General features: G+C 27.2%; 1 protein-coding gene across 1 annotated transcript; it reads left to right on the forward strand.

Annotated features, from left to right (window-relative positions):
* Positions 1-665: 665 nt before the first annotated feature.
* Positions 666-9,765, forward strand: LOC126736217 (15-hydroxyprostaglandin dehydrogenase [NAD(+)]-like). The gene is made up of 6 exons (XM_050440471.1): positions 666-684; positions 1,109-1,230; positions 1,291-1,417; positions 8,980-9,086; positions 9,200-9,531; positions 9,585-9,765. Exons 2-6 carry the CDS (start codon positions 1,129-1,131, stop codon positions 9,730-9,732), a joined length of 816 nt encoding a protein of 271 aa, XP_050296428.1. The 5' UTR covers positions 666-684; positions 1,109-1,128; the 3' UTR covers positions 9,733-9,765.
* The last annotated feature ends 2,025 nt before the right edge of the window (positions 9,766-11,790 follow it).

Genomic DNA, 11,790 nt, shown 5'->3' on the forward strand with positions numbered 1-11,790 from the left:
GGAGGATTTTCAAAAAAAAACCCAGTTAAAAATATTTGCTTACTTAACTTTCTGAAATAAGAAAGAAATAGTTTTTACAGTGTGAAATATGTAAAATTAGGCTTTTTCCAGGCAGTTTTAGTTGCTCCAAATAAATGAATTGATTTTTTCAGGTAGTGGCAAACATTTTTTCCTACACCATTTTTATGAGATAATTATTATAATTAGACTTCAAGTCAGTACAGAAATTTAGGATTTTATTACTGTTTCGTCATCACATGCTTGTAGTAATTATAATTATTAATTTTAATTTTCTCTTAATCAATACTTAGTGATACTTTAACTTTAATTTAATTCTTTACTTGTATTTAATATTTATGCATTCAAAAGTACGCGTTTTGCTAATAACTTATTTAACTTTACATAATTTGCCTTACATCTTTTCCTTTTCCCACCTTTTGTATATTCCTGAACTATACATATCTTTCCTTATATTAAATACGAATTCGAAAAGAGTGGGAAAAAAGGAGAAGGTCGCTAAGCTGTGAATTAAGTTGCAGTAATTCTGGCATTGACCATTAACCCCTATAAACTGTTTATCTATGGCATTGACCGAAAACCGATTTGATTGATAAGTGTCGACACTGTTTTACGCGCGTATTTTTCGGTACGTGACCTACTACACCCATTCCCAAAATATCCAGGGTAAGTTACTTTATTTACTAAGTTACTCTCTCTTTACGTTTACGAATCAGCAGGTGAGAGGCTTAGATTACCGGTTGAATTCGAATATTGAGTCAGTGAAACCTATGGCTTAAGGGTTTTACTTAATTCCCTCGGGATATACATATTTCGAAGGAGTTGACCCAATTACTATAAAATAATAATAATAATAAAAACTTAATCTTATGACAATGTTTCAAATTATAAAGTTATACAAAATTGGTAAAACAAATAACGTTTTTAACGTTTTATCCATAGGCTTCTAAAATATGTACATTTATATGTATTTCATCCTTATCTAAATAAACCTAATTTACGTAATAATGTTTATTTTTTTTAAGAACATTTAGAATTGTTATCGCCTAAGCGACAAAGTTTATCGTATATTCGATTTTTTTTTTCTCAGTCCTGTTTTAAAGGTTGAACATGGTGAACTTTGAAATTTCGGGTAAAGTTGCCCTGGTGACAGGCGGTGCCTCCGGTTTAGGCCTTTATTATGCCAAAGCCTTATTGGCTAAAGGTGCTAAGGTAAGAAAACTAATATTTAAAAAAAATTATAATAAAATGTTTTTTTTTTGCCTCTTAAAGGGGGTTACTTTGGCTGATTTAGATCCTAAAATAGGTCAGCAAGCTTTAGGCGAAATAGAAAAGAAGTTTGGTGCAAATAAGGCCATTTTTGTTGAATGTGATGTTACTTATTACAATCAGTTCGAAGGTAAGTGTTTTTTTTTAATAATTTCTCCAGAAAAAATGCCTGGTTCGTTTTTTTTCCGCATTTTTCCAGACGGGCACTTGATTTATTTTCAAGGCAACATCGATTTCTTTAAAATATCTGTGCAAAATAATTGATTATTTTAGTCCAGAGAATTATAATTTTTAATTTTTGTTATCAAAAACATTATTGAAATTTTTTCTTCCATGTTTTGTTATGCAATACAAATTTATTTGTTACTTTTCTATAGTCAAAATATTTTTTGCCTGGAATATTCTAGGGTTCCCTTAAATGCCTGGAAAAATATGTGTTTTATTCCAGGCATATGATTTTTTAGATTTTTCCCCCCCAAAAAAAAACAGTTTGAATATTTTTCAAGTAACTCAGACCTTTAAATGCCCTAATTTTTGCTAAGCAAACTGATTTTTTTGCCTGAAAAATTATTTTTCAAAGTGCCTGGAAATTAATTTTCCTTTATATGCTTAAGTTCTTTTCCAGAATTAAATAGTTTTTCTTTCCAGATACTTATTTTTATTAATGTTTTTTACAAGCAACAGTAATTTCTTGTCCAGAAAAAATAGTTCTTAGGCATCAAAATTCTTTAATTTTAAATCCTTAAAATAAGTTTGTCTAAAAATAAATTTTGCCTAATATCTAGTTTGTTCAAAAATGCCTGGATAATCCGGTGTTTTCAGAGTTTTTTTTTGTGCTGGTAAATGAAGTTCTAGGCACTAAAATAGGGTTTAAAACACCTTCTGCTAGGCACTTAAAAAATTGTGATAACAAAATAAATTTCTGGTTCAGGCAATGTGAGTTTCCGTGACGTGCCTGGAATAAAAGAATTTTTTTCTTACTCCAGACAAAATTTTTGACAGGAAAATGCAAATTAAACCAAGGTATCAAGGCTTAATAATTTTTTTTTTCTGTAAATTGTTTTCGTCTAAAAAATAGGCATCTAAATGCCTAAACTTTTAAAAAAAAATTCTTCCACTCACTTAAAAATTCAGAATTTCTCGTTTTTTTAGGCAGTGACTAAATTAATTTCTGTCTCAGGAAACATCAATTATGCCTAAAAATATATTTTTTAAAAAGTTATTCCAGGCACTCAAAATCAAGTGCAAACATAAGGCAACATAAAAATCTCTAATTTTAATTGTCTGAACTAATTCTTTGCCTGAAGACTATATTTTCCCGGTATCTTCAAAAAAAAATCCTGAAAAAAATTCTTCCAGGCACTCAAAAATCCAGAATTTCTCTTTCTTTTAAAACAGTCACAAAATTAATTTCTGCCTGAGTTTTTTTTAAACCAATTAAATATTTTCTAAGCAACATAATTTTTTGCCTGAAAAATTTTCATTTTTATTCCTGGAAATTGCAAAGTAAATAGTTTTTTGCTCCCTGGTACTTAAAAAATAGGAGTATAGAACAAAATAATTCTTTAAATGCCTAAAAATATTTTTTAAAGGCACTTAAAAAATGCTTAATTTTTCTTTCTAGTCAATTAAATATTTTCCAGGCAAAATAAAAAACTCGGTGTTTTTGGATGCCTGAAAAATATGAGTTTTTCCCTTCGAAGAAAATTAAATATTTTTTTAAGGCACCTAAAGGCTTAAAAAATTCCTTAATTTCAAATATTTTTTTTTTACCTGAAAAATAAATTTTCTTAGTATTTAAAAAAAATGCTTCAAAACGTTTAAAAAAAATGCTTTCATAAATTAAAAAAAAATCGAGAACGTTTGTTTCCTTGAGATAGGATCGAAGATAAAATTTTCTTTTCAGGCAATCAGCTTTTCAAGCATTTCTGTTTCAGGCAACATCAATTTCTTTTAAATGCCTCGACCAATTTTTCAATTAAATTGTTTTTTACTCTCTGTTACTTGAAAAATTGTTAGATAGTAGTAACGAAAAAATGCCTAATTTTTCTTTTCCAGGCAATTAAATATTTTTCGGGCAAAATGAAAAACTCGATATTTTTGAATGCCTGAAAAATATTAGTTTTTCCCTCTCAAGAATTAATAATTTTTTTTTAAAAATTTTAAGGTACTTCACATATTTTCTTTCAGGCAACAATTTCAAATGTTTAAACTTAATTTCTTGCGTGAAATATATATATTCTTGATATTTTCATAAAAATGCCTTTAAATCCCTTAATTTTTCTTACCAATTATTTTTCAGGCAATCAAAAATTTCTTTTAAATGCCTAGAATAAAAACGTTTCAGTGACTTTTTTCTTTCCAGGAAAATGCAAATTAAATATTTTTTTATATTTAATAATTTAAAATTGTTTTTAAGTAACTAGCTGGTTCATACCCATGATTTTAATAATTGACATTAACAATGTCAATGCTTGGAACACTAACAATTTTAGTGCCTAGAAGAAAAAAATACTTTTTTCCAAGAACTTGAAACAATTTTTCAAATGTTTTGTGTGAACTTAAAAAAAAATTAACAATTTTAATGCTTGGAAGAACACACTAGCAATTTTAGTGCTTGGAAGGAAAAAATACATTTTTCCAGGCACTTAAAACAATTTTTCAAATGTTTTGTATGAACTTTAAAAAAAACGTTAATAATTTTAATGCTTGGAAGAACACATTAACCATTTTTATTGCCTGGAAGGAAAAAAATACATTTTTCCAAACCCTTGAAACAATTTTTTAAATGTTTTGTATAAACCTTGAAAAAAACATTAACAATTTTAATGATTGGAAGAAAACATTAACAATTTTAGTGCCTGGAGGTAAAAAAGACTTTTTTTCAGACACTGGAAATAATTTTTTTAATGTTTTGTTTGAATTTTAAAAAAAAAATTAACAATTTGAATCTTTGAAAAAAAACACTAACAATTTTAATACCTCGAAGGGAAAAAACATTTTTTTTCAGCAACTTAGAAAACAATTTTTCACATTTGTTGTATAAACCTTGAAAAAAAACATTAACCATTTTAATGCTTAAAAAGAACACTCTAACAATTTTAGTGGTTGGAAAGAAAAAATACATTTTTCCAGGTACTTGAAACAATTTTTGAATAAAACATTTCATGAATCTCATTTTATGAACCTTGAAAAAAACATTAACAATTATTTTAATGCTTGAAAGACCACACTAACAGTTTTAGTGCCTGGAAGAAAAAATCCAATTTTTTTCAGGCAATCAAAAATTTGTTCAATCAATTTCTTTTAAATGCCTGGAATAAAAACATTTTTTTTTATTCCAGAGACTTTTTTCTGTCCAGGAAAATGCAAATTAAATATTTTATTAAATTTAATTATTTAAAATTGTTTTGGCAGTTAACTGATTCATACCCATATCTTTAAGTAATTGACATTAACAATTTCAATCCTTGGAATAAAACACTAACAATTTTAGTGCTTGGAGGTAAAAAAGACTTTTTTCCAGACACTGGAAATAATTTTTTTAATATTTTGTTTGAATTTTGAAAAAAAACATTAACAATTTGAATCTTTGAAAAAAAAAAACACTAACAATTTTCATACCTGGAAGGGAAAAAACATTTTTGTTCAGCAACTTAAAAAACAATTTTTCAATTTTTTTGTATCAACGCTTGTAATGGTTGGAAGAATACACTAACAATTTTAGTGGTTGGAAGGAAAAAATACATTTTACCAAACCAAATAACTAAAACAATTTTTTAAATGTTTTGTATAAACCTTGAATAAAACATTAACAATTTCAATGCTTGGAAGAACACACTAACAATTTTAGTGCTTGAAAGGAAAAATACAATTTTTTTCAGGCAACATTAATTTCTTTTAAATGCCAGGAATAAAAACAATTTTTTTTATTCCAGAGACTTTTTTTCTATCTAGGAAAATGCAAATTAAATATTTTTTTATATTTAATTATTTAAAATTGTTTTTAGGCAATGACTTGATTCATACCCATAATTTTACATAATTGACATTAACAGTTTCAATGATTGGAAGAAAACAGTAACAATTTTAGTGCCTGGAGGGAAAAAGGCTTTCTTCCAGACACTTGAAACGATTTTTTAAATGTTTTGTTTGAATTTTGCAAAAAACATTAACAATTTAAATCTTTGAAAAAAAACACTAACAATTTTAATACCTCGAAGGGAAAAAACATTTTTTTCAGCAACTTAGAAAACAATTTTTCACATTTGTTGTATAAACCTTGAAAAAAAACATTAACAATTTTAATGCTTAAAAAGAACACTCTAACAATTTTAGTGGTTGGAAAGAAAAAATACATTTTTCCAGGTACTTGAAACAATTTTTGAATAAAACATTTCATGAATCTCATTTTATGAACCTTGAAAAAAACAAAAACATTTTTTTTTATTCCAGAGACTTTTTTCTGTCCAGGAAAATGCAAATTAAATATTTTATTAAATTTAATTATTTAAAATTGTTTTGGCAGTTAACTGATTCATACCCATATCTTTAAGTAATTGACATTAACAATTTCAATGCTTGGAATAAAACACTAACAATTTTAGTGCTTGGAGGTAAAAAAGACTTTTTCCAGACACTGGAAATAATTTTTTTAATATTTTGTTTGAATTTTGAAAAAAACATTAACAATTTGAATCTTTGAAAAAAAAAACACTAACAATTTTCATACCTGGAAGGGAAAAAACATTTTTTTTCAGCAACTTAAAAAACAATTTTTCAATTTTTTTGTATCAACGCTTGTAATGGTTGGAAGAATACACTAACAATTTTAGTGGATGGAAGGAAAAAATACATTTTTCCAAACCAAATAACTAAAACAATTTTTTAAATGTTTTGTATAAACCTTGAATAAAACATTAACAATTTCAGTGCTTGGAAGAACACACTAACAATTTTAGTGCTTGAAAGGAAAAATACAATTTTTTTCAGGCAACATTAATTTCTTTTAAACGCCAGGAATAAAATATTTTTTTTTTTATTTCAGAGACTTTTATCTGTCCAGGAAAATGCAAATTAAATATTTTTTTATATTTAATTATTTAAAATTGTTTTTAGGCAATGACTTGATTCATACCCATAATTTTACATAATTGACATTAACGGTTTCAATGATTGGAAGAAAACAGTAACAATTTTAGTGCCTGGAGGGAAAAAGGCTTTCTTCCAGACACTTGAAACGATTTTTTAAATGTTTTGTTTGAATTTTGCAAAAAACACTAACAATTTTAATACCTCGAAGGGAAAAAACATTTTTTTTCAGCAACTTAGAAAACAATTTTTCACATTTGTTGTATAAACCTTGAAAAAAAACATTAACAATTTTAATGCTTAAAAAGAACACTCTAACAATTTTAGTGGTTGGAAAGAAAAAATACATTTTTCCAGGTACTTGAAACAATTTTTGAATAAAACATTTCATGAATCTCATTTTATGAACCTTGAAAAAAAACATTAACAATTATTTTAATGCTTGAAAGAACACACTAACAGTTTTAGTGCCTGGAAGAAAAAATCCAATTTTTTCAGGCAATCAAAAATTTGTTCAATCAATTTCTTTTAAATGCCTGGAATAAAAACATTTTTTTTTATTCCAGAGACTTTTTTCTGTCCAGGAAATGCAAATTAAATATTTTTTTATATATAATTATTTAAAATTGTTTTTAGGCAATGACTTCATTCATACCCATAATTTTAAATAATTGACATTAACAATTTCAATGCTTGGAAGAAAACACTAACAATTTTAGTGCCTGGTGGGAAAAAAAAATTTCCTCCAGATTGACTTGAAACAATTTTTTAAATGTTTTGTTTGAATTTTGAAAAAAACATTAACAATTTGAATCTTTGAAAAAAAACACTAACAATTTTAATACCTGGAAGGAGAAAACCGTTTATTTTTAGCAACTTAAAAAACAATTGTTCATATTTTTTGTATAAACCTTGAAAAAAACATTAACAATTTTAATGATTGGAAGAAAACACTAACAATTTTAGTGGTTGGAAGAAAAAATACATTTTTCCAAACCAAATAACTAAAACAATTTTTTAAATGTTTTGTATAAACCTTGAATAAAACATTAACAACTTTAATGCTTGGAAGAAGACACTAAGAATTTTAGTGCCTGGAAGGAAAAAATACATTTTTTCTAGAAACTTAAAAAAAATTTTAAAAGTTTTGTATAAACCTTGAAAAAAACATTAACAACTTTAATGCTTGGAAGAAGACACTAAGAATTTTAGTGCCTGGAAGGCAAAAATACATTTTTTCTAGAAACTTAAAAAAAAAATTTAAAAGTTTTGTATAAACCTTGAATAAAACATTATCAATTTTAATGCTTGGAACATACTAACAATTTTAGTGCCTGAAAGGAAAAAATACAATTTTTTTCAGGCAATCAAAAATTTGTTGATCTGTTTCAGGCACCATCAATTTCTTTTAAATGCCTGGAATAAAAACAATTTTTTTTATTCCAGAGACTTTTTCTGTCCAGGAAAATGCAAATTCAATATTTTTTTAAATTTAAATATTTAAAATTGTTTTTAGGCAGTTAACTGATTCATACCCATAACTTTAAATAATTGACATTAACAATTTCAATGCTTGGAAGAAAACACTAACAATTTTAATACCTGGAAGGGAAAAAACATTTTTTTTTTCAGCAACTTAAAAAACAACTTTTCAAATTTTTTGTATAAACTTGAAAAAAGACATTAACAATTTTATTGCTTGGAAGAACACACTAACAATTTTAGTGGTTGGAAGGAAAAAATACCCTTTCCAGGCACGTAGAACAATTTTTCAAATAATTTGTATAAACCTTGAATAAAACATTAACAATTTTAATGCTTGGGATACACTAACAATTTTAGTGCCTGGAAGAAAAATTACATTTTTCCGGGCACTTGAAACAATTTTTGAATAAAACATTTCATGAATCTCATTTTATGAACCTTGAAAAAAACATTAACAATTATTTTAATGCTTGGAAGAACGCACTAACAATTTTAGGGCCTGGAAGAAAAAATCCAACATCAAACATTTGTTCAATCAATTTCTATTAAATGCCTAAAATAAGAAAAAATGTTTTATATTTTATACGAGATTTTTTTCTGTCCAGGAAAATGCCGATTAAATATTTTTTTTTATAATTAATTATTTAAAATTGTTTTTAGGCAGTTAACTCATTCATACCCATAATTTAAAATGATTTAACTCATTTTTTATAAAGTTAGTTTTTGCCTGAAATATAGGAAAGAAATGCCTGAATTTTTTCTTCTTTCAGTTTCTTGAAAAAAGAGTTTGAAAATTTTTCGATCATCATTCTAAACACTGACGAAATTATTGTTTTCAGGCAACTTTAACAACCTGAAATTAAAAAAAAAATCTATTTTGCTATTCTAGGCACTGAAAAATCATCAAATTGTTAGGCAACATAAAATGCCTTAGTTTAAAGTTTCCCTGGACAATTTAACAAACATTTTTCATTTGATTTTTACCGTACGTTTTTTAGTTTCGAGTGCCTGGAAAAATGACTTTTTTTGTTTTACAAGCAAATAAAAAATGTTCAACCTTCATCTAATTTTTTCCCACTTTCTACTCTCGTTTAATAATAAATTCATAAATTTTAGATGCCTTTAAAGAGACTATCAAGGCATTCGGCAATATTGACATTTTAATCAACAACGCTGGCATTATGAACGATTCTGTCTGGGAAAAGGAAGTAGACATTAATGTCGTAAGTCTTTTTAATTATTAGATTTAATACTCATATCTTGAAGCTTGATTTAAGGGTAAAAAACGTCAACAATCGAATGTCCACACATACATTAAATATTAATTGTCTTATAGAAAGGAGTTATCAATGGAATGCTCCTTGGTCTAGACAACTACATCCCCAAACACAAATCCAGTCCAGAAGGAGTCATCCTGAACGTTTCTTCTACCGCGGGAGTAGGAAAGTATGGTTGCTTACCAGTTTATGTGGCAACCAAGTTTGCTGTCCATGGTTTAACTCTTTCGTGGGGTTTACCAAGTCACTATGAAAGAACCAAAGTGAGGGTGGTGGGAATATGCCCTGGACCGACTGATACTCCACTTATAAGAGACATGGCAGGTAGAAATTTGGGTGATGCCTATGAGAAAATCCGTCAGGAGGAAGTTAAAGTTATGAAGTCTCAAACGTAAGTGGATTTTTTTTCTAAATGATATTTTAAGGTTAACTGGTGGTTTTTAGGCCTGAAGAAATGGTTCCAGATGTGATGAGGGTTATCGAAATGGCCCCGTCTGGTACCATGTGGTTAATGGAGGGTGGTGAGCCCGCTTATCAGTATGAAATGGTCGACAGAGAGAAAATGGAGAACAAGAAATATATTGGCAAATAATCGGGTTTGGAATATAGGAGGTTAAAAAAATAAGGCGGTTGATTCAATTTTTTATCCCTTTTCTGTGTACTGACTGGAAATTTTTTTTTTCCAGTCACTTGAGGTAATTTTTTAAACGTTTTATAGGATGACGTGTTAAAAACATTAACAATTTTACAGCCTTGAGGAATAAAACAATTTTTTTCAAGGCACTTGTAACAATTTTTTAAACGTTTTATATGATGACGTGGTAAAAAAATTAACAATTTCACAGCCTTGACGAAAAAAAATGATCTTTTCCAGGCACTTGAGACAATTTTCCCAACGTGTTTTATGATGACGTGGTAAAAACATTAACAATTTTACAACCTTTAGGAAAAAAAAAATTTCCAGGCACTTGAGGTAATTTTTCAAACGTTTTGTATGATGACGTAGTAAAAACATTAACAATTTTACAGCCTTGACGACAAAAAAAAGATCTTTTCCAGGCACTTGAGGCAATTTTCTCAACGTGTTTTATGATGACGTGGTAAAAACATTAACAATTTTACAGCCTTAAGGAAAAAAACTATTTTTTCCAGGCACTTGTGACAATTTTTGAAAAGTTTTATATGATGACGTGAATAAAACATTAACAATTTTACAGCCTTAAAGAAAAAAAAATGGTTTTTTCCAGGCACTTAAGGTAATTATTTATATGTTTTGTATGATGACGTAGTAAAAACATTAACAATTTTACAACCTTGAGAAAAAAAAAATTTTATTCAGGCACTTGAGGTAATTTTTGAAACGTTTTGTATGATGACGTGGTAAAAACATTAACAATTTTACAGCCTTGAGGAAAAAAACTATTTTTTCCAGGCATTTGTGACAATTTTTTAAAAGTTTTATATGATGACCTGATAAAAACATTAACAATTTTACAACCTTAAGGAAAAAAAAAGCGATTTCTTCCAGACACTTGAGGTATTTTTTCAACGTGTTGTATAATGATGTGGTAAAAACATTAACAATTTCACAGCCTTGACGAACAAAAAAATTTTTTTCAGGCACTTGAGGTAATTTTTAAACGTTTTGTATGATGACGTAGTAAAAACAATAACAATTTTAAAGGCATGAGGAAAAAAAAACATTTTTTCCAGGCAATTGAGATAATTTTTGAAACGTTTTGTATGATAACGTGGCAAAAACATTAACAATTTTAGAGCCTTAAGGGAAAAAAACGACTTTTTCCAGGCACTTGTGGCAATTTTTAAAACGTTTTGTATAATAACGTGGTAAAAACATTAACAATTTTACAACCTTAAGGAAAAAAAAAAACGTTTTTTTCCAGGCACTTGAGGTAATTATTTAAATGCTTTATATAATGACGTAGTGAAAACATTAACAATTTTATAGCCTTGAGAAAAAAAAACTATTTTTTCCAGGCACTTGTGACAATTTTTTAAACGTTTTATATGATGATATGGTAAAAACATTAACAATTTTACAACCTTGACGAAAAAAAAAGCGATTTTTTCCAGGTACTTGAGGTATTTTTTAAACGTGTTGTATGATGACGTGGTTAAAAACATAAACAATTTTACAGCCTTGAGAATAAAAAAACAATTTTTTTCCAAGCATTTGTGACATTTTTTCAGTGTTTTATATGATTTCTTGAAATAAACATTAACAATTTTATTACCTGCAAAGGAATAAACAATTTCTTTTCAGGCAATCTTTTAAATCTTCTATATAATATCTTAAAAAAACAATTTTACTGCCTAGAAGGCAAAAGAACATAATTTTTTCTGGCCAATTGAAATAATTTTTCAGAACTTATACGTTGCCTAAATAAACACAATTTCAATTTCTGGAAAGAAAAAAATAATTTGTCCAGGCACTTGAAGTCAGTTTTTAAACGTTTTATATGATGACGTGGTAAAAACAATTTTATAGTCTTGAAGAAAAGAAAAGTAGAGAAAAGTACAGAGTACCTGGAAAGAAAAAAACATTTTTTTTCCAGGTACTCTGTTTTTTATAATGCTTTGGAAAAAAACATTAAAGAATTTTACTGCCTGGAAGGCAAAAAGGAAACAA

Source organism: Anthonomus grandis, chromosome 5 (genome assembly GCF_022605725.1).
Source record: "Anthonomus grandis grandis chromosome 5, icAntGran1.3, whole genome shotgun sequence".
Lineage (NCBI taxonomy): Eukaryota > Metazoa > Arthropoda > Insecta > Coleoptera > Curculionidae > Anthonomus > Anthonomus grandis.